Here is a 26,732-nt window from a genome sequence, read left to right as displayed (position 1 = left end):
GGTCCTGGTTGGTGTATGAGGCCTTGTACCCAGATTCTGCTTGGGGTGTGGGGGTCCTGTACCCGGGTCCTGGTTGGTGTATGAGGCCTTGTACCCAGATTCTGCTTGGGGTGTGGGGGTCCTGTACCCGGGTCCTGGTTGGTGTATGAGGCCTTTGTACCCAGATTCTGGTTGGGGTGTGGGGTTCTGTACCCAGGTCCTGGTTTGTATGTGGGGTTCTGTACCCAGGTCCTAACTGCTGTAAGGGGTTCTGTACCCAGGTCCTGGTTGGGGTGTGGGACTGTGTACCTGGATCCTGGTTGGGGTATAGTGTCCTGTACCCAGGTCCTGGTTGGTGTATGAGGCCTTGTACCCAGGTCCTGGTTGGTATGTGGGGGGTTCTGTACCCAGGTCCTAACTGCTGTAAGGGGTTCTGTACCCAGGTCCTGGTTGGGGTGTGGGGTTCTGTACCTGGGTCCTGGTTGGGGTGTGGGTTTCTGTACCTGGGTCCTGGTTGGGGTGTGGGGTTCTGTACCTGGGTTCTGGTTGGGGTGTGGGGTTCTGTACCTGGATCCTGGTTGGGGTATGGGGTCCTGTACCCAGGTCCTGGTTGGTGTATGAGGCCTTGTACCCAGATTCTGGTTGGGGTGTGGGGTTCTGTACGCAGGTCCTGACTGCTGTATGGGGTTCTGTACCCAGGTCCTGGTTGGTGTGTGAGGCCTTGTACCCAGATCCTGGTTGGTATGTGGGATCCTGTATCCGGGTCCTGAATGGGGTGTAGGGTTCTCTGCCTGGGCCCTAACTGCTGTATGGGGGTTCAGTACTCAAGTCCTGATATCTGTACCCGGGTCCTGGTTGGTGTATGAGGCCTTGTACCCAGATTCTGGTTGGGGTGTGGGGTTCTGTACCCAGGTCCTGGTTTGTGTGTGGGGTTCTGCACCCAGGTCCTAACTGCTCTAAGGGGTTCTGTACCCGGGTCCCGGTTGGGGTGTGGGGTTCTGTACCCGGGTCCTAACTGCTTTAAGGGGTTCTGTACCTGGGTCCTGATTGGGCTGTGGGGTTCTGTACCCAGATTCTGATTGGGGTATGGGGTTCTGTACCCAGGTCCTGGTTGGGGTGTGGGGTCCTGTATCCGGGTCCTGACTGCTATATGGGGTTTTGTACCTGGGTCCTCGTTGGTGTATGTGTTTCTGTACTCAGGTCCTGGTCGGGGTGTGGGGTTCTGTACCCAGGTCCTAACTGCTCTATGGGGTTCTGTACTCAGGTTCTGATATCTGTGTGGGGTTCTGTACTCGTGTCCTGGTTGGTATGTGGGATTTTTTACCCCGGTCCTGGTTGGTGTGTGGGATTCTGTACCCAGGTCCTAACTGCTGTATGGGGTCCTGTTTGCAGGTCCTGGTTGGTGTGTGGTGTTCTGTACTCGGGTCTTAGTGTGAGGCATTGGACTTGGGTTCTGGTTGGTGTGTGGGGTTCTGTACCTGGGTTCTGGTTGGTGTGTGGGGTTCTGTACCTGGGTCCTGACTGCTGCATGGCGTTTTTCACTCTCATCCTGATTCCTGCCTGCTTTTGCACCTCTGTTGTGATTGCTGCATGGGATTTTACAACTTCATCCATACACATCTCTGATTCTATGATTCCATATTCCTGCATGACTTTGCGCCTGCATTCTGATTTCTGCATGGGATTCTGCATCTGCGTCCTGATTTCTGCCTGTGACTTTGCAGCCACCTAGGTGTTGTGCTATTTCTGCACGGGATTTTGCATCTGCATCCATTTTTATGCACCTGTGTCATAATTTCTGCATGGAGTTTTGCACCTGCATCCTGATTGCTGCACTGCATTTTGCAGCCCCTCAAGTGATGTGTTATTTCTGCATGGCATTTTGCAGCTGCAGCCTGATTTCTGCATGGGATATTGAATCCACCAAGGGATTTCCCTGTTCCTGCATGGTGTTTTGGCAGCTGCTGTGCCACTTCTGGATGGGATTTTGCAGCCAGGTCCTGATTTCTGCATGGGATTTTGCACCCGGATCCTGATTTCTGCAGAGGATTTTGCATCTTTCCAAGAGTTACCCTATTTCTGCATGGGATTTTGCAAGCCAGCGTCTTATTTCTGTGTGAGATGGTGCAGGCATTGCTGCATGGGGCTTTGCAACCACTTTTCTAATCCTCTACAGGATTTTGCAGTCACTTTTGAATGGGATATTGAAGTCACCGAGGGGTTGCCCTATTCCTGCATGGGGTTTTGCAACCGCTGTTCTAAATCTGTGAGGGATTTTGCATGCCTCCTTATTTCTCCAAAGAATTTTGCAGCCGCATCCTGATTTCTGCATGCGGTTTTGCAGCCACTCTCTCCTTTCTTTGGGGGCATTTTGCAGCTGCCCAGGGGCTGCAGAACGCAGAGGCTGAACCCGCTGAGTGCAGGGAGCCTCATTCCCTGCAGCTGGTCGGGATGCAGATGGTACGGGGGCACTTTGCACCACTGCATGCTCCAGAGCCAAGCGCATTTTTACAGGAGGCAATGCACACGGAATGGGAAACGGGAAACCACCCAAAACCATGGCTTGGCGTGCTTACCAGCGAGCATCTTGTGCACCGGGGGGGTGATGTCGGCCTCGGCCAGCTGCTCGTAGCTGGTGGCGTGGTAGAGGCGCACCAGGGCACTGCCCTGCAGCGACAGCCAGACGCCGGGCGCCGCGCTCACCATGCAGCTCACGCTGCGCCCGCTGTCCTGCCCCACCTGGAGTGTGTGCTGCAGGGACAGAGCCACAAAGGCGTCACCCGGAGCCATTGGGGGCCACCAGTCCCCACTGCCCCCACCCCATGGCATCATGCCCACCCTGTACCTCTTGCTCCAGCGTGGCTGTGTTGAGGACGATGACCCGGTTCTGGCAGCCGCACCACAGCTTCCCCGCCACTGCCACCATCTTCGTGATGGGGCTGCCCGGGGAGCCCAGGGAGAGGGACTTGGAGTTCTGGGGGTCCCAGAAACGACCTGTAAGGACAGGGGGAGATACGGGGGTCATGACAGCAGCAGGACCTCCATCTTGAGCTGGTTCGGGGGGAAGAGGATGCTGGAAACATTATATCCAGATGCTGATGGATCCTCCTTTATAGGGGACATGAGCTTGGGGACATCACAGAGTCGTAGGAGCTGGAAGGGATCTTCAAGTCCAACCCCTCTGCTACAGCAGGTTCTTTAGATTTGGTTGCAAGTGGGGCAAGTGTGGGGTCCTGAGTTAATGTCCTTTGGGAGTAGGGACCATTTGCTCCAAATTTGAGGTTGCCCATTCAGCATCTCTCAAGAACGGCCCTCCCTGCCCAGAGAGCCCAGGGATAGGGTCTTGGAGTTGTAGGGGTCCCAGAAGGGACCTGTAAGTATGACTGGGAGGGGTCACTACAGCAGCAAAACCCCCAGCTGGGGGGGGAAGGAGGTGGCTGGAAACAATGTTATCCAGATGCTGATGGATCTCCCTTTATAGGGGATGTAAGCTTGGGGACATCAGCCGTGGTGACAGGAGCTGATAACCTTTGGGACACCAGCAAGCAGGACCACCATGCTCTGTATTTGGGGCTGCCCATGCAGCATCCCTCGAGGATGGCCCTCCCCTGTCTGCTGCCCTCCCTGCGGGTGCTGGCACTCAGTGCATCCCTCTCTTGGATTCCAAACCATCATCGGTTTGGGGTCCATCCAGCGGCCTCACCTGGCTCCCGCTGGTACACGATGAGCTCTCCATTGGCCAACGACACGAACACTTGGTTATCGAGGTACCTGTGGGGAGAGAAAAGCCGTGAGAACCGCTGCTGGGCAGCCTAAAACCACCCCCTAAACTCCCCTCCCAGAACCCCCTTACAAGATGCACATGACGGAAGCAGCGTGCTGCATCTTCATGCTGTTCTTCCTGTTGCGGATGTTATCCGATGACTGGTAGACGTGGATGCTGCAGAGGCGGGAGAGAGAAACGCGGGGTTGAGGCTCACAAAGGGCTGAGCTGCATCCGTGTGGGTCCTCATGAATTGGGGACGCACCAGCCGTCCTCGGTGCCCAGCCACATGGAGCTCTGGTAGGCTTCGGGGTCAAGGCTCAGCAGGTCCTCAAGGCTGCCACGGGTGAAGGAGCCACGGCTGGAGCGCCGCAGGGCTCGTCCGTCCGTTGGGCTCTCACCACGCCGGCTCTGACCGAAGGCGGTGGCCAAGGGAAGGAAGCCGGGCTCCTGCTCCTCCTCCGAGCTCGTCGTCTCTGCTGCTGCCTCTTTGCAGCTTGGCATTTCCTCGTCTGCAGGGGAGGGTGAGGAGGGGATGGGTCGTGGAATTATGGAATCGTTAAGGTTGGGAAAGAGCTCTGAGATCGTCAAGTCCAACTGTCAACCCAACCTCGCCATGACTGTAGAATCATAGAATCACCATGGTTGGAAATGACCTCCAAGATCATCCATCCATCCTGGACCTCCCAGCCAACCATCCATCTACCACCAATATCTCCCCACTAAACCATGTCCCTCAGAAGCATCTACACAGTTCTTGAACTCCGTGATGTCTCCATCCCTGGAGGCATTCAGGGTCAGGCTGGAGCAGGCTCTGAGCAACTTGTTCAAGCAGTAGATCGTAGAATCACAGAATCGCTCAGGTTGGAAATGACTGCCCGTCCAAGTGATGGGGATGAGAGCACGGGATGCTGCACAAAGCCCTCGTTGTACCCAGGGAGGACGGATGGATGCTGATCCCAAAACATGCCAGAATTTACCCCACATGGGGAAAAACTTGCCACCCCAACCCCAGCATCATGGAGTCTGAAGTAGGACCCCACCCCCATCTCTTTACCCAGGGTTTCTTCAGCTTAGAGGACAAATGGGAATTTGCAATGGCAGCCTTCACCCAACGCAGACCTCGCACACTTTTGCCCCATCCCTGGAGGTATTGAAGGCCAGGTTGGATGGGACCGTGGGCAACCTGAGCTGGTGCCTGATTTAGTGGCATGGGGGTTGGAAGTAGATCTTTGCAGTCCTTTCCAACTCAAGCCATTCTACGATTCTGTGGTTCTACGACAGAAGACAAACCTCCACCCCAATCCTGTCATCGTGAGATCCAAATTAGGATCTCCCCGTGTCTTTTCCCTGGGTTTCTTCAACTTAAAAGACAAATGGAAGCTCCTTTTCTATCAATTTGCAATGTACTCAAGGCAGAGTGGGGACCAACCACAGGGATGATGGAGCTGCCCACTGATTCGGGACAAAAAATTGACTTTTTCCCCCCATGAGGATGACTCACTGCCGAAGCTGGAGGAGATGGTAGAATGGCTGGCCTGGCTCTGCAGCGTGCCCGAGGGGCTGGGTGAGGACTCATCATCTGTGTCGTCGCTGTCGAAGGGCACCAGCTCCCGGTGGGCACTGTCGACAGGCTCAGAGAGCTCCAGTGATGAGCCCGAGATGGAGATGTGCAGGCACTGCTGTGGCCCCGGATCCTCTGATTGCGCCGGTGCTGGTTCCGAGGACGGGCTGACCATTGGCTCGGCATGCTCCCTGCCATGGGGACAGCCACAGCTCCAGCACTGCCACTCAGCGATGCTGGCACCATCCACGGGGTGAGGGTCTCCTTACCTATAGGGTCGCTTGAGGCCGGGCACGGAGGCGATGCAGAGGATCCTGGCCGAGCAGACGGCGATGCACGCCTCGACGATGGGCTCCTTGCGGATGCTGAGCAGGCAGACCTGCCCCACGTAGCCATCACTGTTGCACACCCACACCTCGTGGGCGTTCTCTGGGCTGCTGTGGCTGGGAGAAGCACAAGAAAACTGGAAAGGGGCAAAAAACAAGGAGAGGTCACTTGGGAAGGTGCCAGCGCGGTGGCATCCCACTGGTGGAGAGGAATGCCCCAATGCACCCTCCTGAGAATCTGGGTGCAGCGGATGGACCCACCTGCATCCCGCTCCGTGTCTTCATGATGGGGATGGCTTTGAGGAACTCGGGGTCCAGGCAATTTTTGCTGGAAGCTGAGGAAATAAGAGAAGAGCTGAAAATTAGGGTGAAAAGGAGGTAGTTTTGGCAACGTGGGGTGTGAGAGGCCGAGCCCATCTCTGTCTCCCACCCCATGTCCCGGCATTACCCAGCTTCTTCTTGGCATCCTCGAGAGCTTGCTCGAAGCCGAGCCGCGCATCGGGGTTGGGGAACTCGAAGATGAAGGACTCGGTGCCGTCGGCCTTGGCGGCACTGAGCTCCACTTTGTTGGGGGGGAAGGCCATGCTGAAGGACAGGGACTGCTTCTCCGCCAGCTCCCGGTGGATGGCAGCCATCAGGTCCTTGACCACATCATCCAGGCTCTGGGGAGGGTGACAGCGTCAGGGTCCATGGGGGACACCACAAGCCCCACATCCATCCCACGTTACATCCTTTGGAGGCTGTCCCAGCCCTCCTGTGGCTTCAGGGCTGGTGGCAGCTGGGTCCTTTGAGGGCCACCAACCCTCCCACAGGCTCTGTGTTTCAATGAGGACATCCCAGCTGGTCCCACGGTGGAGGTCACCCACAGGGGACCCCCGTCCCCATACCTGGTGGGGGAAGCTGAGGGTCTCTGACAGCTTGCTGACTTGGCCCAGCGTACTGAGGTCTTCGTCCAGGCGGCAGATGCTCTTCTGGATGCTCTCGCGGTTGGTGGCTTGTGTGGCACCTGCACAGGGACATGCGCGTGACATTAACCCCTTCCTCCCCAGCGCTGCCCAGGGGAGCCTTCTCCCCTAATGCTTTTAGCCAGGGTGATGTCACCTCCAGCAGTGGGATGCTTTGAGCCCATCACTGTTGGCTAGGGGTTGAGTAATGGGTTTCAGGACATGGGGCTGACATCAGGCAGTGACAGACCTTTGATGATGTCCACGTCCTCCAGTGGCAGCTTCCAGAGCAGCTTGTACTTGCTGGCCGTGTCAATCACGCTGGCCGCCGTGTACCTGCGGGGCAAGGGGTTGGTTGAGCCGTGTCTCCTTCCTATAACCATCCCAGCCCACCAGGATGCCCCAAGGAGGTGGGATAACCCCAGAAAGCTGTGATGGGAGAGGGAGCCGGCTGTGTCCCGTGCCCGGTGGCACTCACAAGCTCATGGAGCTGCGTCGGAGGGAGCCCGACTTGCGCTTCAGCGTGGTGCACACCAGCAGGTCCGTGAAGAGGAAGAGCGAGCGGTCCTTCTTCCCACCCACCGCCTTCTGCAGAGATACAAGAGACACAAGGGGGTGAGTGCTGAATGCACCTGACCCTGCCTCAGCTTCTCCACGTGCCACCCCCACAGTAGTTCTTGGGGGAACCCACAGGAATGCCAGGACCTCTGTGGTCCTCACCTTCAGCCTCTCTGTCCATCCCTGACCTTGGGCTACTGCAGACTCTCCCTGTCTCGTCTTTCCCTGTGCACTTGGGGGATTTTATATTGTCCTCATCCATCCATCCATCCATACATGCCCCCATCCATCCTTGCTTCTATCTGTGCACACCTGCCTGCATCCATCCATGCATGTGACCATAATTAGTCATCCATTATCCATTCATTCCACCATCCATCTACGCATTTGTCCAATCATATATGTGTCCATCCATCCAAGCATGCTTCCACCCATGCATGCATCCATCCATCCGTCATCCATCTGTGCCTGCTTCTACCCATGCACACCTCCATGCATTCATCCATGCATGTGTCCATCATCTGTCATCCAGTATCCATCCATCCATTCATCTATCCATCCATCCATCCATCTGTGATCCCCGCTGGACATGACCCACCATTCCAACCACCCATTGCCCTGATTGGTGCATGGTGTCACAGTGCTGCCAGAGTGGATGTATCCTCTGACAAGAGACAGAGGGCCATCTCTTACCACTTCCACCACCATCTCCTGTCGAAGGAACCTGCGGAGTGGGGCCTGGAGCTGTGGGGACAAGGAGGTTCATGAGTGGCTTTGTCCCTGCCCCTGTTCCCCACCCACCCTGAGTTGTCACCCTGTCCCCTTCCCAAACCCCCCAGCAACCCATGAAGGCAAGAATGGGGAAAGCAGGACCTAAATGAGGAAACAAGTGGCCCAACATGGGTCAGCCCTAAAAAATGGCTGAGTTTTGGGCAAAAGGAAAGACCCACCCTGTGCAAGCGTTTGGTGCTGGGTGCAGCTCTGACGTGGGTGCAGCTCCCTTGGGTGGCTCAGCCAGGCTGAATGTCCCCTCCTGTCCCTGCTCCCTGCAGTCAGTGTCCCTGTCACCCACCCCCACCCAGGACCCCATGCCAAGACCCCCATCCGTACATCCTCCATCCCTTCAATGTGGGACTCGATCTCCTGCACGATGCGGGCGTTCCTCTCCACTTCCTCGGCGCTCTTCATCCCCTTGTTGATCCTCTCGGCCACCTGCTTGATGTTGCGTTGGGCGTCGATGAGGAAGGGGTGGTCGGGGTGGTCCTCGGGCGTGTGCTTCAGCAGGTCCTGCCAAGGGGACACCACGGTGTCACTCCTTCCCAGGATGGCACGGACCTCGTCCCGGTGCTGCTCCTCCTACCTTCACCAGCAGCTCGTACCGCGGGATCCTCTGGACAGGTTTGATCATCAGGTCGGACAGAGCTTGCTTCTCCTTGTTCTCTCGCATGCTTTGCTGCAGAACGTCGGTGGGGGACAAGGACAGGCCCGTTAGGTGGGACACAATGGGGACATGCCATGACACTAGCCCAGGACATAGAGTGACACAGCTTTGGGGTCTGGGTGACTCCTTTTGACAACATCCAGAGTGACACTGGTTCCCCTTAGATGAGGCTTTCCCCAGTAAAGAAAAGACAGAAAAATCCCACTTTGACCGTAGATAACCAATTTACTCCCACTAACCCCCTCTGCTCCACCAGTGGCTCCCAGTAAGACAGTGATCAGCCCATGGTGGCACCCAGCACCCACCTCCAGGAACTTCATGAACGCCGGCCGTGCCTCCTTGGCAATCCTGACGGCATCCTTGGCATTGAGGAAGTTATCGATGTAGGCAGAGTAGATGTTCACCAACACGTCCTTGGAGAACTGAGGGAAACAGAGAAAAACAGGGATCAGCACAGGGTCGGGGCTTGGAGAAGCTGTCCCAAGGGTTAAACTGGTGTCCGTCTGGATCTGCCCAGGCTCAGCTCCCCGCCTCGATTTTTCAGCCCTGACATTTCTGCTCCCGATGCAGAAACGCCGAGCTGCAGAGCCAGCCGGCCGCCGCACCACCCCGCCGTTAAGCTAAGCAGACCGAGGGCCTGGAGATCGTCTCTCTCCATCTCCGACGTGGTTTGCCCATCCTTTCATCATCCCCCTGCTTCCTGCTCCCCGCTCGGGGCCGTGTCCGAAAAAGCAAGCACGATAAAGCCAAGCTGAACCCACAGTGGGGAACGGGGTCGGCTCCTACCGACTGCACCAGCAGGTCGCCCACTTTCTGCTTCTCGTGCCAGTTCTGCACGCAGTCGTGGATCTGCTCCAGGAACTGCTCGTGGTGCTCCAGCAGCTCAGGGATTTGGTCGAAGATCTCATCCACCAAGGATGGGTCGCACAGCAGCGAGTTTTCGGGTTGTTTCAGCGGCTTCATGTAACCCTACGGGGAAGCGTCGCGTTGGGGCACCAAGAGATTATTGCCTTTTTTGTTTTTTTTCCATGTCTCCAAAATGATTTTTTTCAGCCCATTTAATCCCAGCAGGGGGGTCCCCCAGTGAAACCCAGATGAAGGCATGAAATGCTGGAGGAGGCATCGACCCTACATGGCTTTGGGCACTCAGGGACCTATCAAAGGGACCAGCCATGCCAATTTTGGCACCCCAACCCCTCAGGGACCCATCCCACCCAGTGCATCCCACAGCAGTGTGGGGAGCAGAGTAGGTTTGCTGTCACAAATCTCAGTCCCCTCTGCGTCACCCAACTGGGAAATCATGGCAGCACAACCATGGGATCCCAATCTGTCGGTTCTGGGTGGAATGTAGGGTTCTTGGGGCTAGGAGGAAGGTCTTCTCAGGCCTTCTCAAGCCTTGCATCCTCCTTATCCCCATGGGGTGCTGGTGTCCTTTGGGAGGACCACAGAGCTGAGCAAGGAGAACAGGACCCACCTCAAGCTGCTATGGATGTTTCCACCTGAGCTGGTGGTAGAGGTGCCTCCCATCAACCAGTGGTTCCCCGTGTTGATGAGGAGGGAGAAGAGCATGGAGATAGTCCCCAGCTCAGCAAATGGCAGAACTGCCCCTGCACCACCTGCGTTGGCTGGAAGCTGCTGCTTTAGCCAGTCCCCATGGCTGGGAGCCATGGTCCTACAGCTACCAGAGCACCTTTCCCTGGCTGGGGGCATTTGGAGCCTTGTGGTCCCACCAGAAAACCAGGTCCCTTGGATGTGTCCCAAGGGTGACAGCTCAGCCATCGACACCATGACCAGCAGAGATGCCATCCAACCCAGAACCACGCAGAGCTTCCCACAAAATCAGGTCTAGAGCCAGGCGCCTTTTGCCCCTCCAAGGCAACATTTGCACGGGGAGCCACCTCGAAGGGTCACTTTCTCCTTCAGCAGAGCACATCAGGATCTGCTGTGGGATTATCCTCACTGGGGGCTGATCAGGAAAGCCAAACCAGGTATCAGGATGCCGGCTGCCCAAATGCTCAGCTCAGCAGATGCCCGACAGGCGCTGCTTTGTGGCAAGCAGAGCATCTCTTGATTTTTGGGGCATTTCCACCTGCAGCAATGTGGTATGACATCCCATAACTATGCCAGCATGGCTTAGTCTTCAGGGGGCCCATTGCCATTGTCTTTCTGAAACACCTTCACAGCCACCTGAGATGTAAGCAAGGCTGCTCGGGGTGGGGGTGGGGGGGCTGGAATTAGGTGGGGGAAAAAAATGGGATCTGAAAATCCCCCAGCCCATGGGGGGTGTTGGGGGTGTTGGAGTCCCCCAGCATGGGATGGGCACCAGCAGGGGCTCAGGAAGAGGTTTGGGATATGATCCCTCCTAGGTGACAGCTGATCAGGATGAATGATGGGGCTGATTTGTTGCTGTCCCCAACACTGCCAGCCGTCCCCTCCCCGTTCCCATGCTGACACAACACTGGGGTCTGATTCCACATCCCAGGCATGGCCACAAGGAAGGGAAGGCCACAAGGAAGGGACAACCACGCTGTGACAGCTCCCGATGTCCCACTGCAGCACCACGTGCCCCCCACCCCGCACCCCATCCATGCCCCCTTACCTGCATCAAGGTGCGCAGGGACTCCACGTAGGACTGCTCCGTGTCCAGCAGCGTCATGATGACGTGCTTCCTCATGTCCTGCGTGAGTGGAGAGAAAACCCAAATGAAATCGGGGTGACAACGGGGACCGGGGACACCGAGACGTCCCCTCCGGTGCCGGCACGGGGGCTGTGCGCCAGAGGAGCCCGGCGTGCTTCCAGCTCCCTCTCCGCCCCGATGGAGGAATCCAGGAGGATTAGGAAGTACATGACACCGACGCCTGGTTTCCTCCGCGCCCGCGTCAGGAGCTCTCACAGCCCTACATGGGTCGGTGCTGGAGGGCTCCTTCTCCCCGCTTGGCGCGGCCCCGCGCTGTGAATTCCTGACGGCACCCGGGCACCCGCACTGGTCCCATCCGGCCCCGATGCTGTGTGCGCCAAGGAGGGGGCTCAGAGGGATGGGGGGGGGGCCATGGGGTTTGAGGATTGGGCAGCTGTGGGGCTCAGAGACCCCCCCTGTAATGGGGTGTGCCCCCAAGCGGAGCCTAGGCTGCAGCTCAGCCTTAGGGCACGATGGGACAAGGGACGCAAGGTGAGTGGCACCCCGAAAGTTTTGGGTGCTGAAGTACTCCAGAGGCTCTGTATGCAAAGATGCCCCAAAGGTACCGGGTGCCAAGATAGTCCAAGGACCCTGGGCACAGAGACACCCCACAAGATCTGGGTGCCAAGATGCTCCAAGGACCCTGGGCACAGAGACACCCCAAAAGTTTTGGGCACTGAGATGCTCCAAGGACCTTGGGTGCAGAGACACCCTAAATTTTTGATGCAGAGACACCCCAAAAGTTTTGATGCAGAGATACCCAAAAAAATTTGGGTGCAGGGGTGCTCCAAAGGCCCTACACCTCAGAAGTTTTGGGTGCAGAGGTGGTCCAAGGACCATGGGTATGAGATACCCCAACATTTCTGCATGCCAAGGTGTCCCGATGACCCTGGGTGCAGAGATGCCCCCAAAATTTTGAGTTCTGAGATGCTCCAAGGACCCCTGGTGCAGAGATACCCAAAAAAAATTTGGGTGCAGGGGTGCTCCAAAGGCCCTACATCCCAAAAGTTTTGGGAGTAGAGGTGGTCCAAGGACCATGGGTACAAGACACCCTGACATTTCTGGGTGCCAAGATGCTCCGAGTACCCTGGGTGCAGAGACACCCCAAAAGTTTTGGATGCTGAGATGCTCCAGAGACCTTGGGTATGGAGATGCTCCAATGGATTTGGGCACAGTGAGACCCAAGGGGTCCTGGGACTGCAGACACCCCAAAATCCTGCAGAGATGTCCCAACCAGATGTCCCTGGAGCTGCAGAACCCCCATGTGGCCACGCATCCCCATTTCCATTGCACTCCCACATTGTTCATGGACACAGCCTCACCAAAATGCCAGGACAGACCCTCTAAGTGCTGCACTTTCCCACCCACCCACCTCTGCCCACTGATGGAGCCATGCCTCAGTTTCCCCATTGCTCTCCACAATGAGGCTGCCCTCTCTCCATCAAAGCAACTTTCCTCCTTGCGCTTCCAGGACCACAACTGTTGGTGTTGGGACTGACCCTATGTGGGACCAGTGCAGTGCCTGCTCCCACACTGTGCCTCAGTTTCCCCAGCACGGATGCAGCTCCTTACTCTTCCTGACCATTGTGGATGGCTCCCATCTTGCTCCACCCAGAACCCCCAAAGCTGGCACAGCCCACCCTCACTTTGCATCCCTCCAGCACGGTGCTGAGATGCTCAGCACCCCACGGACCATGGGATGTGGGGGGCATTCACCCAGCACCGCAACCATACGCCTCTGCGGTGCAAACCAGCATATGTGTCTGGGGAGGCTGTGTGCAGATTCAGCCCCCAGCACCCCCACCACCACCAGCTGCTCAGCACAAAGTGGGATGAGGATGGAGCTATGAGATGAAGATGGAGGTATGGGATGAAGATGGAGGCACAGATGAGGATGAGGATGGAAGCACAGATGAGGATGAAGACATGAGATCCAGATACAGGCACAGGATGAGGACAGAGGTGTGGAATGAGGATGAAGGCACAGATGAAGATGGAGGCATAGATTAAGGTGGACGAACAGATGAGGATGAGGATGAAGGTGTTGGATGAGGATGAGGATGGAGGTGTGGGATGAGGATACAGGCACAAGATGAGGGTGAGGATGGAGGAACAGGATGAGGATGGAGGTGCAGATGAGGATGAAGGCACAAGATAAGGATGAGGATGGAGGTGCAGATGAAGATGAGGATGGAGGCACAGATGAGGATGGAGGTGTGGGATGTGGATGAAGGCACAGATGAGGATGAAGGCACAAGATGAGGATGAGGATGGAGGTGCAGCCGAGGATGGAGGTGCAGATGAGGATGGAGGTGTGGCATGAGGATGAAGGCACAGATGAGGATGAGGATGGAGGTGCAGATGAGGATGGAGGTGTGGCATGAGGATGAAGGCACAGATGAGGATGAGGATGGAGGTGCAGATGAGGATGGAGGTGCTGGCTGAGGATGAGGATGGAAGCGCAGATGAGGATGGAGGTGTGGGATGAGGATGAGGATGGAGGCTCAGATAAGGATGAGGACGGAGGCACGGCTGAGGCTGCAGCCACGGGATGTGGATGCAGCACGGGATGAAGATGGAGCGCAGTTGCCACGGCGACAGCGCTCCAGACCCCGCTCAGCACACGTGTCCCACCGTGACGCAGCCATCCCCCTTCACCCACCCCCAGCAGCATCCCCCCACCCAATCCCTGTCCCCGTGGTGGGGAGAGGGTCCCCTTCCTCCGCGTCACCTCGGGGCCACCGCGACCCTTCTCCGGCAGCTCCTCGGCAGCCCCCCCGAGCCCGGAGGCGGCGGTGAAGGCAGCATCGATGCCGTCCCCGATGTCCCTCATGTCCTCCAGCGCGATGGTGAACTGCGCCAACGTCCTCACCATCTGCAGCATGCGGGTCCCGGGCTTGGTCCGTCCCACGCGGCCCAACGGGAAGGAGAAAAAGCTCTACCTCTCTCCCCCTCGAACCCCCCCTTTGGAGAAGAAACAACCGCCGCAGCGGCGCGGAGGGGGATAGGAGAGAGGGAGCTATTTATAGCCAGCCGTATAAAATGATAACACCGATAGAGCCCTCCCGCAGAGCGGCCGCAGGCTGCGTGCGTCTGCGTGCGTGCGTCCGTGGCGGCACGCTTGTCCCCGGCCCCGGGAGGTGCCCACGGGCACCGGGTGGAGCGGGCGATGGGAGCGGGGCTGAGCGCGGCGGCACGGCCGTGCCCACGCACGCACGGCGCAGGGCTGGGTCCCGCTGCGGGGAGGGGGGCTGAGGCCATCAGCTCCTGGGAGCGGGGGCTGTACTGGAGGGGGGAAGGTGGTGGTTTGGGGTTGGCCGGTGCGTTCCCGCTTTGCTCAGCACTGGGGGTCCTCGTGTCCCCAGACGTATCCCCAGCATTGGGGTTCCCCACATCCCTCTCCTGAAGAGCATCTGTAATTTCCAGGATCTGTTTTGCAAAAGGGAAACTGAGGCACGGAGCAAACCTTCCCCGTATTGTAGGAGCTGGGGAAACTGAGGCACGGAGCAGAACCCCCCTCCCTCCCCCCCAAAAAACACCCCACCCTTTAGCACCCACATCCCTGCTTGCTGTCCCAGCATCTTCTTGCAGCGCTTCCCTCCTGCTTCGTTAATGAAAATCTAATTAGCTGCTTGCCCGTTTCCCCAGCAACGGCGTGCAGCAGGGCTGCACCCTACTGTTGCAGACAGTCAATTTCCGCTCGGTGCTGAAGAGGGCAGGCAGCCCTCCCTGGGGTGCAATGCAGAGAACAGGCAGCTCGGTGCATGTAACGCAGGCTGGATGCAGAGGGGACGTGCCAACAGCCTTAAACCCGCCCCACTGCTGTGACTGGGGAGAAGGGACCCCATGTGGGCTGCATGGGGCTAATTGCATTAGGGGTAATGAGGCTGTTTGCAAGGCCCTTGTTACTGTTTCTGCAGCATCCCACTCACCACAGGCTCGGCTTGGTTGCAATCACGTCCAATTTGGATTGAAACCATCCAGATTGCAATCCTGGATCCATTCCTAATGGAGTCCCAGACACACTGGGATTAGTTTTGGACCCTGCTGGTCTGCAATCCCAGACCTATTCCAGTTGAAATTCCGGATCCATTTGGGTTCCAACCTCAGATCCAGTTCCTTTGCAATCACAGATCCACTGGGTTTGCAATCCTGGACCTATTTTGACTGCTGTCTTGGGCCCAACTGGGTTGCGATCTTGGCCCCTTTTCAACTGCAATCCCAGACCCACCTGGGTTGCAGTCCTGGGCTCATTTGAATTACAGTCTTGGACTCATTGGGTTTGCAATCCTGGAAACATTTCTGTTGCATTCCTGAACCCTTTTGGACTAAGATCCTGCACTCAAATGGGATACAATCTTGAACCCTTTTTGGCTGCAATCCTACACCTACTGAAGGCGCAGTCCTGGACTGAGTGTTGCAATTCTGGAACCAACTGGGTTGCGGTCTTGGACCCAAATGAGTTGTAATCTTGGACCCATTTTAATTGAAATCCCAGGCCCACTTGGGTTGCAACCCTGGGCTCCATGGTGTTGCAAATTTGGATCCATTTGGGTTGCAAACCTGGATCCATTTCTGTTCCAATCCTGGATCTGCTTGGACTGTAATCCCCAGCACACTGGGGTTGCCATCTTGGACTCATTTGGGTTGCAATATTGGACGCATTTGGGTTGTAATATTGGACCCATCTATGTTGCAATACTGGATCCATTGGGGTTGCAAACTCAGACCCATTCTGGCTGCAATTCCAGACTCACTGGGGCACAATCCTGAACTCATCTGAGTTGCAAACTTGGACTCATTTGGGCTGCAATCTTGGACCCACTGGATTGCAAACCCAGACCCATTGAGGTTGCAAAGCTTGCAATGCTGGACCTATCTGTGTTGCAATCTTCGACCTATTTGAACTGAAACCCATTTCAATTGCAGTCTTGGACCCATTTTGATTCCAGTCACAGGCCCATCTGGATTGCAATGCTGAACCCATTGGGACTGCAGTCACAGACCCATCGGAGTTGCAATACCAGATCCACTGGGGCTGCAATACTGAACCCATTGGGATTGCAATCCCAGACCCATTGGGGTAGCAATGCTGGACACTATTTGGGTTGCAGCCTTGGACCCATTTGAGCTGCAGTCCGATACCCATTTCCATTGTGTTCTTGGACCCATTTTGGTTGCAATCACAGATCCATCTGGGTTGCAGCCCAGAACCCATTGAGGATGCAATCCTGGATCCACTGGAAGTGCAGTCTCAGACCCATCTCTGCTGCAGTCCTGGACTCATCTGGGCTGCAGTCTTGGACCCATCAGGTTTGCAATCCCAGACTCACTTTGACTGCAACCCTGCACCCAGGTGGCTTGCAACCTCACACCAACGGAGGCCGCAATTTCAGATCCCTGTTGGGTTCCATCCCAGATCCACTGGCCCCCACCATGCCCAGGGAGGAGCTTTGTCCCTCCCCCTGCACAGAAGGGCGTTCCCATCTCCCTAATGCAGCCCCCATTCCCAGCCACCCCCATTTCTTTATCCAACCCCTTCCCACGGCGGCGCCGCCAGTAGATTCTCCAGTGTCTACAATTAGGGTTGAGCTCCCACGGCAGCGCCCTGAGAGCTTTAAAAAGAGGGAGGAGGGATGGAGAAAAGGCCAAGGGAGGCAGCAGGGTAGGAGCGGGGCTGAACCCTGCAGCACCCAGAGCTTTGCTCTCTGTCGGAAGGGGAGGGGAAGCCAGCGCGTTGCTGCCCAGCCCGGACCCCCCTGCGCGCGGCCCGCAGCCCACAGGAAATTCCTGGGAGTGTTTGGCCACTCGAGCAGCGCAGCCTATTTTTAGGGACGGCTAAAATATGAGCCAGCTATTTTTAGAGAGGCTCTTTGTAAACACCTTGAGACTTCCTCTCAGATGAGCTTTTTTTTTTTTTTTTTCCTTCTTAATTCCGGCGCCCGACGCGATCGATCCATGGGTTCCCCATCCCCTCAACCCTAAAGCCCCCTGGGAACGCCGCTGGCTTTCCCCCCCTCAGCATTTCCCTTTCTGCTCCTGCAATGGCAATCCCAACCGTGGCCCTGCAGGGAGCAGAATCCCAGAGCCCTGGAGCTCTCTCACGCTGCTCTGCTCTGCTTTTTAGCTTCAGGGTCATGCAATGGGGCTGAAACGGGTCCACGGCTCAGATCAATGGGGCCCTGCGAGCGTCACCCCATGGCCAAATCCAGCAGCCACAGTCCCTTTTGGCACAGAAGAAATCCCTTTGGAACAGCACGACCTTGGCCAGCAACAGCCACGTCCCCACCAATCTTCAGCCTTTAATTCATCCCCAAAATACCAAATTCCAAAAACTGATAAAAATGCAGAGCTGGGCGCCATGGTGAAGCAACGGATGCTGTGAGCTTGGGCATCGCTGGGGGCTTTAAAGCACTGCAAAATATGCAAATCCTCCACAATCTATTTTTTTATTATTTTTTTTTTAAAAAAAGGGATTTTAAGAGAAAGGGAGCTCAGGGGTGTATAGAGGTAAGGGGCTGGAAATGGTCCCCATTGTGTCAATCTGACCTTAATCCCCCCACCAAGACTGAGACCGTGCACACATCAGTGCATGTCACAGCCCCACTGCTGGCAGGAGCTGGGATGTGCAGGTGGGTGTCTCATACGCTGCCAGCAGCCAGCTGTGATGTGATGATCGCTGCCTTTGCACCCCATTCTTTTTTTGGGCGGGCAAAAAGCCCTGCTTTAGGTAAAACCCGAGCAATTTGGATCATTTTTGGAGCAGGGTTTGCCACTCTGAAGCTCGTCCTGCAGGAGGAGCAAGCCCTGCATCGAGAGATACAGCTTTCTTCCCACCCCCTCAACATGTGCCAAAATTAAAAGAATAAAATCAGACACGCACACACAAGTTGCTCTCCCCGTTTACAGCTTGTCCCCAGCCACCAGCTCCTGACATTCCACAAATAATGTGGGAACTCTCAAAGGAAAAGCAAAACCAGAGCGAAGCTGTACCCGACTCGGCATCTCTCCTCCTCCCGAGTCCCAGTTTGCAAGGAACTGGTGGGAACTGGGATGGGAACTGGATGGGAACTGGGAATTCCACTCTCCCCAGGGCAGATCCCACTAGAGGGAGCTGGGACACAACGAGATCCACCGCCTTTGGGGACAGTCCCCTGCCCTGGGGAGGACACAGGGTATGGGACACCCCAACCCCTCGTCTGCAGGGCTGGATTAACAGCTTCAATGCTTTATTTGCCCTGAAATATGGAGAAAAGGGCACAGAAAGAAGGCAGAGCCATTTCCAGCCAAATTGGTGCCTGGCGGCATCTCCCCAGCACGGTAAGCTTGCTCGCGCACTGCAAGATGTCCTGTCCCCTGCACACAAGGAGCCCCTGTTTTTGGTCAAAAGGACCCCGAATCTGCAAATCTACACACCGGATAACAGAGAATTTGTTACCTTTGGGGAACTTCAACCACCACTGGGAACGTGACACAGCCATCCCTATCCCAAGCTGCACTCTGACCCCTCGCTGCTTTCCCAGCCGAGCGCTCCTTTCTCCCTGCTCTTTCTCAGGATGACTCCAGGGCCAGAGGAGGGGTTTCTGGAGAAAAGTTTGAGGTTAATGAAATGAGCCGTTTATAGGGCTGGCGGTTTGCTGTGATGTGGCTGACGTGAAACCTAAATAGCTCGGATGATGCTATTACGTCCAATTCCGTATTTCCTCAATTGCTCGGTTTCTGGCAGGAAAAATCACTTGGAAAAATCACATTCCCTCCTCTTTTAACCAGAAGGTTTGATTGGAGTTCGTATAGCTTTCAAGGCAAGCCCATCCACCCAGCCCAGCCCTCCGCTGGCCCTCTGCCTCGGGATGAATTTCCCACCGGCAGCGGCGGCGTGCGGCTCTTGGCTCCCTTCCCACGTTACTCGTCCCCAATGCCCTGAAGTCTGTCTGCCTGCAAGCTGTCCCAGCGTGGATGCCTCTGGCCTGGGGATGGAGCTGGGAACAGCCACCTTTGTGTAGTGCCCATCTCCACCATCCCCGAATCTGGCCACCTCCATCCTTGGGCACCAATCTCCACCATCCATGGTATTGGCCACCTCCATCCCTGGGTGCCGACCTCCACCATTCATGGTACTGGACACCTCCATGCCAGAATAGCAATTTCCAGTATCCCTGGTCCTGATACATTCATCCCTGAGTACCAGTCTTCACCATCCACGCTACTGGTCTCCTCCATCTCTGGGTACCGATCTCTACCATCTCTAATCCTGACACATCCATCCCTGAATGCAGACCTTCACCATTCCCTGTATTGGCCACATCCATTCCTGGGAATCTCCACTATCCATGGCACTGGCCACCTCCATCCCTGGGTACCGATCTCCAACATCCACGTTTCTGACTACATCCATCCCTGGGTGCCAATCTCTACCACCTCTGGTACTGGCCACCTCCATGCCTGATTACCAATCTCTACCATCCCTGGTCCCAATACATCCATCCCTGGTTGCCAGTCTCCACCATCCCTAATCCTGATACATCCATCCCTTGGTGCTGACCTCCACCATTCCTGGTATTGGCTACCTCCATTCCTGGGAATCTCCGCTGTCCATGGCACTGGCCACCTCCATCCCTGGGTACTGATCTCCAACATCCACCTTTGCTGACTACATCCATCCCTGGGTGCCAGTCTCCATCATGCTTGGCACTGGCCACCTCCATCCCCGGGTACCAATCTCCACCACCCATACATGGTGTTTTCCTGCCAAAAAAACTACAGAAGAAGAGGAGCTGTGCCAAGGAAGGATGCTAGTGGCCATCCATCCATCCGGCTGGCTGCTTACTGTTCTCCCACGGGTAAGAACCATTCCAACCCCTTTCCAGAGCGTAACTTCTTTAAAGGAAATTCGAGCATAAATCAGCAGCCCTGCTTCAGCTCTGCTCCGGTTACTAATAATACCCCGGTGTTTATTCGCAGCCCTCGGGATGGAGATGTTTGCTTTTGCCTCGGCTGCGCTTTTTCCCAGGCTCCGAGGAGCACTGCTTTGGTGCAGGGATGCTCCCATGGAGAAAGCCAACGTCCGGGAGAAGGAGGAGGGATGGAGGAGGGATGGAGGAAGGACGGAGGAGGGATGGAGGAGGAGGGGAGGGATGGCTCAGCTGATCTTTCCCTTCTTTGACTGCTCGGCTGTGGTGATTCATCCCAGGAGGACACGGCCTGGCTGTAACTCTGCTTTTTAAATGTGAGAAAAAAAGCCAGATTTGGGTGATTTTTTTTTTAAAATTAAATTTAAAAAAAAAAAAAAAAGGAGCAGATGAAGCAATGTTTCCCGGATGCCAGGAGGAGGGGTGCTGGGCACCCCCTGCCACCCCAGTGAGCAGCACCACCAGGCACGCGGCTGCGACGGGGACAGGGGCAGGAGGGAGGCTCATTTCCTGGAGAGGCAAAAACTCATCAGCCAAGCATGCAGCGGGGCAGCAGGGCTCTGCCCACGTGGTTTTAATTGAAATCAGGGGCACAGGTTGCACCAGGAGGGCTCTGCAAGGGGTTCCCCTCCTCCTCTGGCAGCACCACCACTGTCTGGGGCCGTGATGGATCCCGGTGCACTGTTCCATGTGGTACCCATGCTCCATCTCCAAACACAACCATCCTCCCCACTTCATCCTCCCGTGATGCCTGTCCCTATTCACAGCCCCAGCGCTCTTCCCTTGCTCACGCCGAGCCCTTAGAAAACTCATTGCACCCAGAAGGTCAAGCGTCCTGTCAGGGATGAGGGCTGCCGGGCCCTAGAGTGGCTTTCACCAAATATGGAAGGAGTATTTTTTGTTGTTGTTTTTTTTGTTGTTGTTGCTCAAGTTTTAGTCACGCAGGCCAGAGCCCGAGAGCGCTGCTTTCCAGATGCTTAGGTCAGACCGCAACACATGGCCCCGCTCCCCACTGCCACATCCAACCCATGAACGGTGCCCAGCGGGGGCTCACCTGGCCCCTGTATCCCTGGGACATCCTCTATCCTTGCCCTAGTGCAATCCCACTGGAGTGGGTATCCACAGGTCCTGTCCCTGTCTCTTGGTGCTGGCGTGTGTTGGTGTTGGTTGCCTAGTGACATGGGGCATGGGGCATGGGGATGAGGGGGCAAGCAAAATTGGGGTGCCCAGGAGGGCCGGGTGGCACCCAGTGGGTGACGAGCACCACAAGATGGTGGGCATCAGGAATCTATGGGCCCTCTGAGGTCCATGGGCCCCCAGGAATCCACAGGCACCCTGAGGTTGATAGGCACCCAAGACCCAAAGGGTATCTAGGGTTCCATGGGGACTCCGAAATCCAGGGGAACAAGGAGCTGCAGGCACCCAAGACCCAAAGGGCAACCAAGAGTTGATGACTACCCAGGAGTTGATGGGCACCAAAAGACACCTAGGAGCTCACGCACACCCAGGTGGTGGTGGGCACCAGGAGTCAGTGGCAATAGATATGATCTGGGGCACCCTGGAGCTGTCAGGAACCCAGAAGCTGATGGAGCTGGTGACACTGAGGAGCTGATGGGGACTCAGGAGTCACCCAAGGAGCTCATGGGTACGCACAAGCTAATAGACACCCAAGAGCCAAGAGGCACCCAGGAGCCAAGGGAGACCAGGACACCCAGGAGCCACCCAGTAGTCCATGAGAACCCAGGAACTCAGGAACTAACTGATGGACACTCAAGAGCCACCCAGGAGCTCATGGACACCAAGAGCCAAAAGGCAGTCAGGAGCCAATGGACACCAGGACACCAGAAGCTTATGGGCACTCAGGAACCAGGAGGAACCCAGGAGCAAAGGGACACCAGCAGTCCCTTAGGCATGCAGGAGCTGATGGGCACCCAGGAGCCACCCAGGAGTCCATGAGCACCCAGGAATCCATCAGGACCCAGGAATTGATGGATACCCAAGAGCCACCCAGGAGCTCATGGTCACCGAGGAGCTGACACCCAAGACACCCATGGACACTCATGAGCCAAGAGGCACCTAGGTGTCTAGGGACACCCAGGAGGTGATGGGCACCTAGGAGCCCCAAGGGGACCACGCTATGCCCCTATCCCAGCCTTGTACACGGCCATTCTGCCCTGATCTGGAAACCACCAGGAGAAGCCCTCAATGGAACCCACCCCCAGCACTGCCCGCACCCCACAGCCACCCCCGGCCCCACAGCACACCACACCCCAGCAGGTCCCCTCACCCAGCATGGCCACAGACGGGGAAGCAGGGGGCAACTGGGGGGAAGGGTCACAGAAATGCCCATGGCGCGTCACATCGAAGTGAGAGGTGACACCTTCCCCACAACATCACTGTCACGCTGGGGTGAGAAAAGGGCATTTTGGCACCTACTGACCTGCGGCGGGTGCGGGTGGCAGAGGGGTGACCCCCGTCTCTGGTGACCGAAGCTCTGAGCCATCTATATCCCATCGCAGCGGGGCTTTGGGCAACCAGAAGTGAGACGGAAAAGCAACGCTGAGTGTCCCCGTGCGGCACCGGCTCCTGCGGTGCAGTCTGCTACCGATAGCGACAGGATTTCTGCCGTGGGGTCAGGATAAAACCCGTAAAAAAAGAAAGGAGAAGCATGCCAAATCAGGGCAGGCCGGCGAGTCTCCTGCTACCCCGGCTAAAAAAAGCAGGAAACCATATCCCGGGCTGGGAGATGCCAATCTTCCCATGCAAACAACTCCCTGCTTGTTTTCTTTGGAGAGTACCAGCAGGCCAGGGAACGTGCGGTCACAAATAGCAACTCTGCTGCCCTGCCAGGGAAATATTAACCAGTCCAGCTCGAGCGATGCTGATGTCCCCACATTGGTCCCACCACTGTCTCCCCATCGATCCAACTGCCATCCTCCCATTGGGTCCCACGGGTCTTCCAGAAGGCACTTAATGAGTGATGTCACCGTGCAGCACCTCAGATGTCCCTTCCCCCAGCACTTCCCTGCCCCATTGCCAAGTTCTTGTGGGGTCCACTGATGGCTTTGATGGCACCACTGGGGTGGTTGGTGGCATTAATCACCTCTAGTTCCCAAAAAGGGACGATGCAAAGTCCTTGTGGGGTCCACTGGTGGTCTGGATGTCACCAGTGAGATGATTGGTGGCATACAGACACTCCTGGTTCCCAAAAAGGGACAAGCACCAGTACACAGGGGATCAGGGACATGTTAGGATGGGGTGGTGTCACCAGCCTGGTGCACTCATCGGCACCTCCAGCCCTCAAATTACAGGGATTATAGGCATACTTAACATAAATGTGCCTGTTAATATAAGTCAGCCGGGGGGACACAGCCCAGGGTTAGCGATGGCCATGGCCACCACCATGGAACAGGTGGTCCCAGTGGCCGGTGTGGGCAAGGACTGAGAGACTGGGTCCGGAGCCCAAAGATGAGCAGCTCTGGGCCCTCTCCTCCAGCGCAGACCAACAGGAGTTTGCGAGAAGTGCGAGTTGCTGGAATATTTTTACCCAGATGCTGATTTTCACTCTCCCTCCTATTGGCCAGCCCGCAGTTCCCAAAGACCGAAAAGCAAACACGCTATTTATAGAGAGAGTTCATTTACTGGAGCCTTTCCCTTTGAAATTCCTCACCCATCCTCGCCATGGAAACCGAGAGAGCCTGGAGAAACAGCCCCACCGGGACCAAACATCAGAGCTTTAAAATAAGCCGCGTAGGGAGCGGGGGTGGAAGCGGCCAATGTTCCCCTCCGGACACATCCTGGCCTGAAAGAACCACGGTGCAAATCACAGCGCACTTAGTTCAGTGGATTCTGGCTGTGCAAGCATGGACTTGATGCCTTCAGGATCAGATGTTCTGGAAGATGGACCGTGTATGCTCTGTAAACCATATCTGCGGGGCCAGTGGGTCTGGGAGTGGGTGGGTGGAGATGGGTGGGTGGGTGGATGGATGGATGGATGGATGGATGGATGGATGGATGGATGGATGGATGGATGGATGGACGGATGGGTGGATGGATGGATGGATGGATGGATGGGTGGATGGATGGATGGACGGATGGGTGGATGGATGGATGGATGGNGGATGGATGGATGGATGGATGGATGGGTGGATGGATGGATGGACGGATGGGTGGATGGATGGATGGATGGATGGATGGGTGGATGGATGGATGGAAAAAGGTGGATGGAGATGGATGGAGACGGATGGATGGATGGAGATGGATGGAGATGGATGGATGGAGATGGATGAATGGAGATGGAGATGGATCGATGGATGGATAAGGATGGAGATGGATGGATGGATAATGGATAGATGGGTGGATGGAAAAAGGTGGATGGAGGTGGGTGGATGGATAGGTGGATGGATAAAGAAGGAGATGGATGGATAGGTGAATGGAGATGGAGATGGATGGATGAATAAGGATGGAGATGGATTGACAGATGAACTGAGATGGATGACTGCATAAGGATGGAGGCTTTAAAATTTCTGCTTTCTTACAGTACTGGCAGCCTTGGGGACACATTGCTCTCTGCAGACATTTCTAAGTAGTGCTCAATTTCCAGGTCCTGCTTCCTGTCTTTGAGGTCTGAAAATGCAGTGGAGATGGTGCCACTGTATGTGATGCACCCTGGTCAATTACAAGTCCTCCACCTTTTTCAGTCACTAGATTCCTACCACTTTAATATGGGTTTTGAAAAACTGATGGGGAGGCCAAGATTCACTCTCAAGGAAAGGGAAACCATCTTTTATTAAAAAATAAATAAATACCATCTTACTGAATTAGGTGCACTGGCTAAGGTGTAAGAAAAACCTGCAATAGCAGTGGAACAGGAGTTGGACTCGATGATCATCATGAGTCCCTTCCAGAATGGGATATTCTATGATTCTGTGTTGGAGATGTGTGGTTAGCAATATATGGATGGATGGATGGATGGATGGATGGATGGATGGAGGGAGGGAGGGAGGGAGGGAGGGAGATGAATGGATAGATGGATGGAGAAAGGTGGAGGGATGGAGAAAGGCGGCTGGCTGGCTGGATGGAGATGGAGAAAGGTGGATGGAGATGGATGGATTGATGGATGGAGAAGGATGGAGGTGGGAAGATGGAGATGGATGGATGGATGGATGGATGGATGGATGGATGGATGGATGGGTGGATGGATGGATGGATGGATGGAGAAAGGTGGATGGATGGATGCATGGAGATCGATGGAGACAGGTGGATGGAGATTTATGGAGATGGGTGGGAGTGTGAGTAGAAAGAAGGAAGGAAAAGAGGAAAGGAAGAAGGAAGGGAGGAAGGAAGGAAGTCTCCCTGCAGACAGGACACAAGGCACTAAGGATGTGCTAAGAGTCTGCTGGACACCAACATCACTGCAGAAACAAGACCTGGGAACCTCTGAGTCCCTGCTGAATTTGACCGGCGGGTATCAATGATGCACGTGCAAATCTCAGAGCTGCCAACCTGTTACATCCCCTGTGGCAACAGATTGGAAACCAATGGACTGAGCCACGTTCCCCAAACCAGAGCTTTGGAAGCAGGTGATGACTGCATGGAAAAGAGCCGAAGGAGCCTGCAAAACGCTTTGGCTGCATGGGATTTTGCATGGAAAAGCCCAGGCATGAAGCTCCATGCAGGCAGGGTGCAGGCAGGCTGCCCAGAACTGCAAAGCAGTCCCTGTGTAAAGCTCAGCCACGTGTTTGTGTGTACAATGATGCTGCAGCCCTGCCCCACGCATCTCCCTGTGCACCCCTGCATGTGCAAAACATCCGCATGATTCTGGCCAGCCCAGCCCCAACCCTCTCTCTCCAGGGCCAGATCCTGACCCCACCCCCATTGGCACAGGGGTGGCTGCTGCCCCACGTCACCGACCCCTCTGACAGCCGCACCCAGAGGTGACAATAGGTGACATCCATCCATCACCTCTGTTGGAGTGCGCTTCCCCAAAACCCCAAACTGGTGCTTTCCCCTCCGTGAGGGTGCGGGGTGAGCTGATGTCCCCTTCCTGAGCCGGTGTCCCCATGGGCTGTGCCCGATGGCACAGGCAGAACTCGAACGCAGCGTGCCCAAAATATCGCTCGGGGGAGAAAAGCTGAGATTTCCCCGCCCCGGCCGTGTAATTATAGATCCACAGGAACGGCAAAAAAAGGAGAAAACTCCCAACCACGGCCCAAAACGTGGTTCCTATGGAGATGGGAGAGAAGGGAGCAGAGGGGTGGCATGAGGACAAAGGATGCTGCAAGCCCCAGCCCCACCAAAACCCCGACACCGCCACACATCCCCCTCTGCAACCCCACTTTTTTGGGGGGAAAAAAAAATCCCTTTTTTCTCCTCCCTCCATCCCAGGAGAGCTTTTTTCACGCATCCCCATTGGGGAGCACCAGGTGGGGGAAGGCTGCGCCGGGACCGCGTTCCCATGACACGTGCCATCCTGCGAGGTGCTGCATTTAAGTCAATATTTTCCCATTGGATCCAACTGCTGCTAAGTCAACAAACAGCACGTGGCAGCAAGCGTACCTGATCTTCCACC

The 26,732-nt window shown here is 55.9% G+C and overlaps 1 protein-coding gene across 1 annotated transcript in view; it reads right to left on the bottom strand.

Moving 5' to 3' along the window:
* Window positions 610-26,732, bottom strand: part of ARHGEF17 (Rho guanine nucleotide exchange factor 17) — a 32,820-nt gene continuing 6,697 nt past the window's right edge. Inside the window, exons 2-19 of the mRNA XM_021384114.1 lie at window positions 11,175-11,252; window positions 9,362-9,544; window positions 8,881-8,997; window positions 8,495-8,587; window positions 8,245-8,421; window positions 7,828-7,878; window positions 7,055-7,164; window positions 6,827-6,912; window positions 6,520-6,638; window positions 6,081-6,294; window positions 5,894-5,967; window positions 5,576-5,769; window positions 5,247-5,497; window positions 4,008-4,254; window positions 3,833-3,919; window positions 3,683-3,750; window positions 2,825-2,973; window positions 610-2,730 (exon numbers count right to left, since the gene is read on the bottom strand). Coding sequence (XP_021239789.1) covers window positions 2,488-2,730; window positions 2,825-2,973; window positions 3,683-3,750; window positions 3,833-3,919; window positions 4,008-4,254; window positions 5,247-5,497; window positions 5,576-5,769; window positions 5,894-5,967; window positions 6,081-6,294; window positions 6,520-6,638; window positions 6,827-6,912; window positions 7,055-7,164; window positions 7,828-7,878; window positions 8,245-8,421; window positions 8,495-8,587; window positions 8,881-8,997; window positions 9,362-9,544; window positions 11,175-11,252 — 2,541 coding nt within the window. The 3' untranslated portion in view covers window positions 610-2,487. The remainder of the gene's footprint in view (window positions 2,731-2,824; window positions 2,974-3,682; window positions 3,751-3,832; window positions 3,920-4,007; window positions 4,255-5,246; window positions 5,498-5,575; window positions 5,770-5,893; window positions 5,968-6,080; window positions 6,295-6,519; window positions 6,639-6,826; window positions 6,913-7,054; window positions 7,165-7,827; window positions 7,879-8,244; window positions 8,422-8,494; window positions 8,588-8,880; window positions 8,998-9,361; window positions 9,545-11,174; window positions 11,253-26,732) is intronic.

Source organism: Numida meleagris, chromosome 1, assembly GCF_002078875.1.
Source record: "Numida meleagris isolate 19003 breed g44 Domestic line chromosome 1, NumMel1.0, whole genome shotgun sequence".
In the NCBI taxonomy this organism is placed as follows: domain Eukaryota; kingdom Metazoa; phylum Chordata; class Aves; order Galliformes; family Numididae; genus Numida; species Numida meleagris.
Note: the sequence above shows the minus strand (reverse complement) of the source record. Positions and strands in the feature narration are given on the sequence as shown.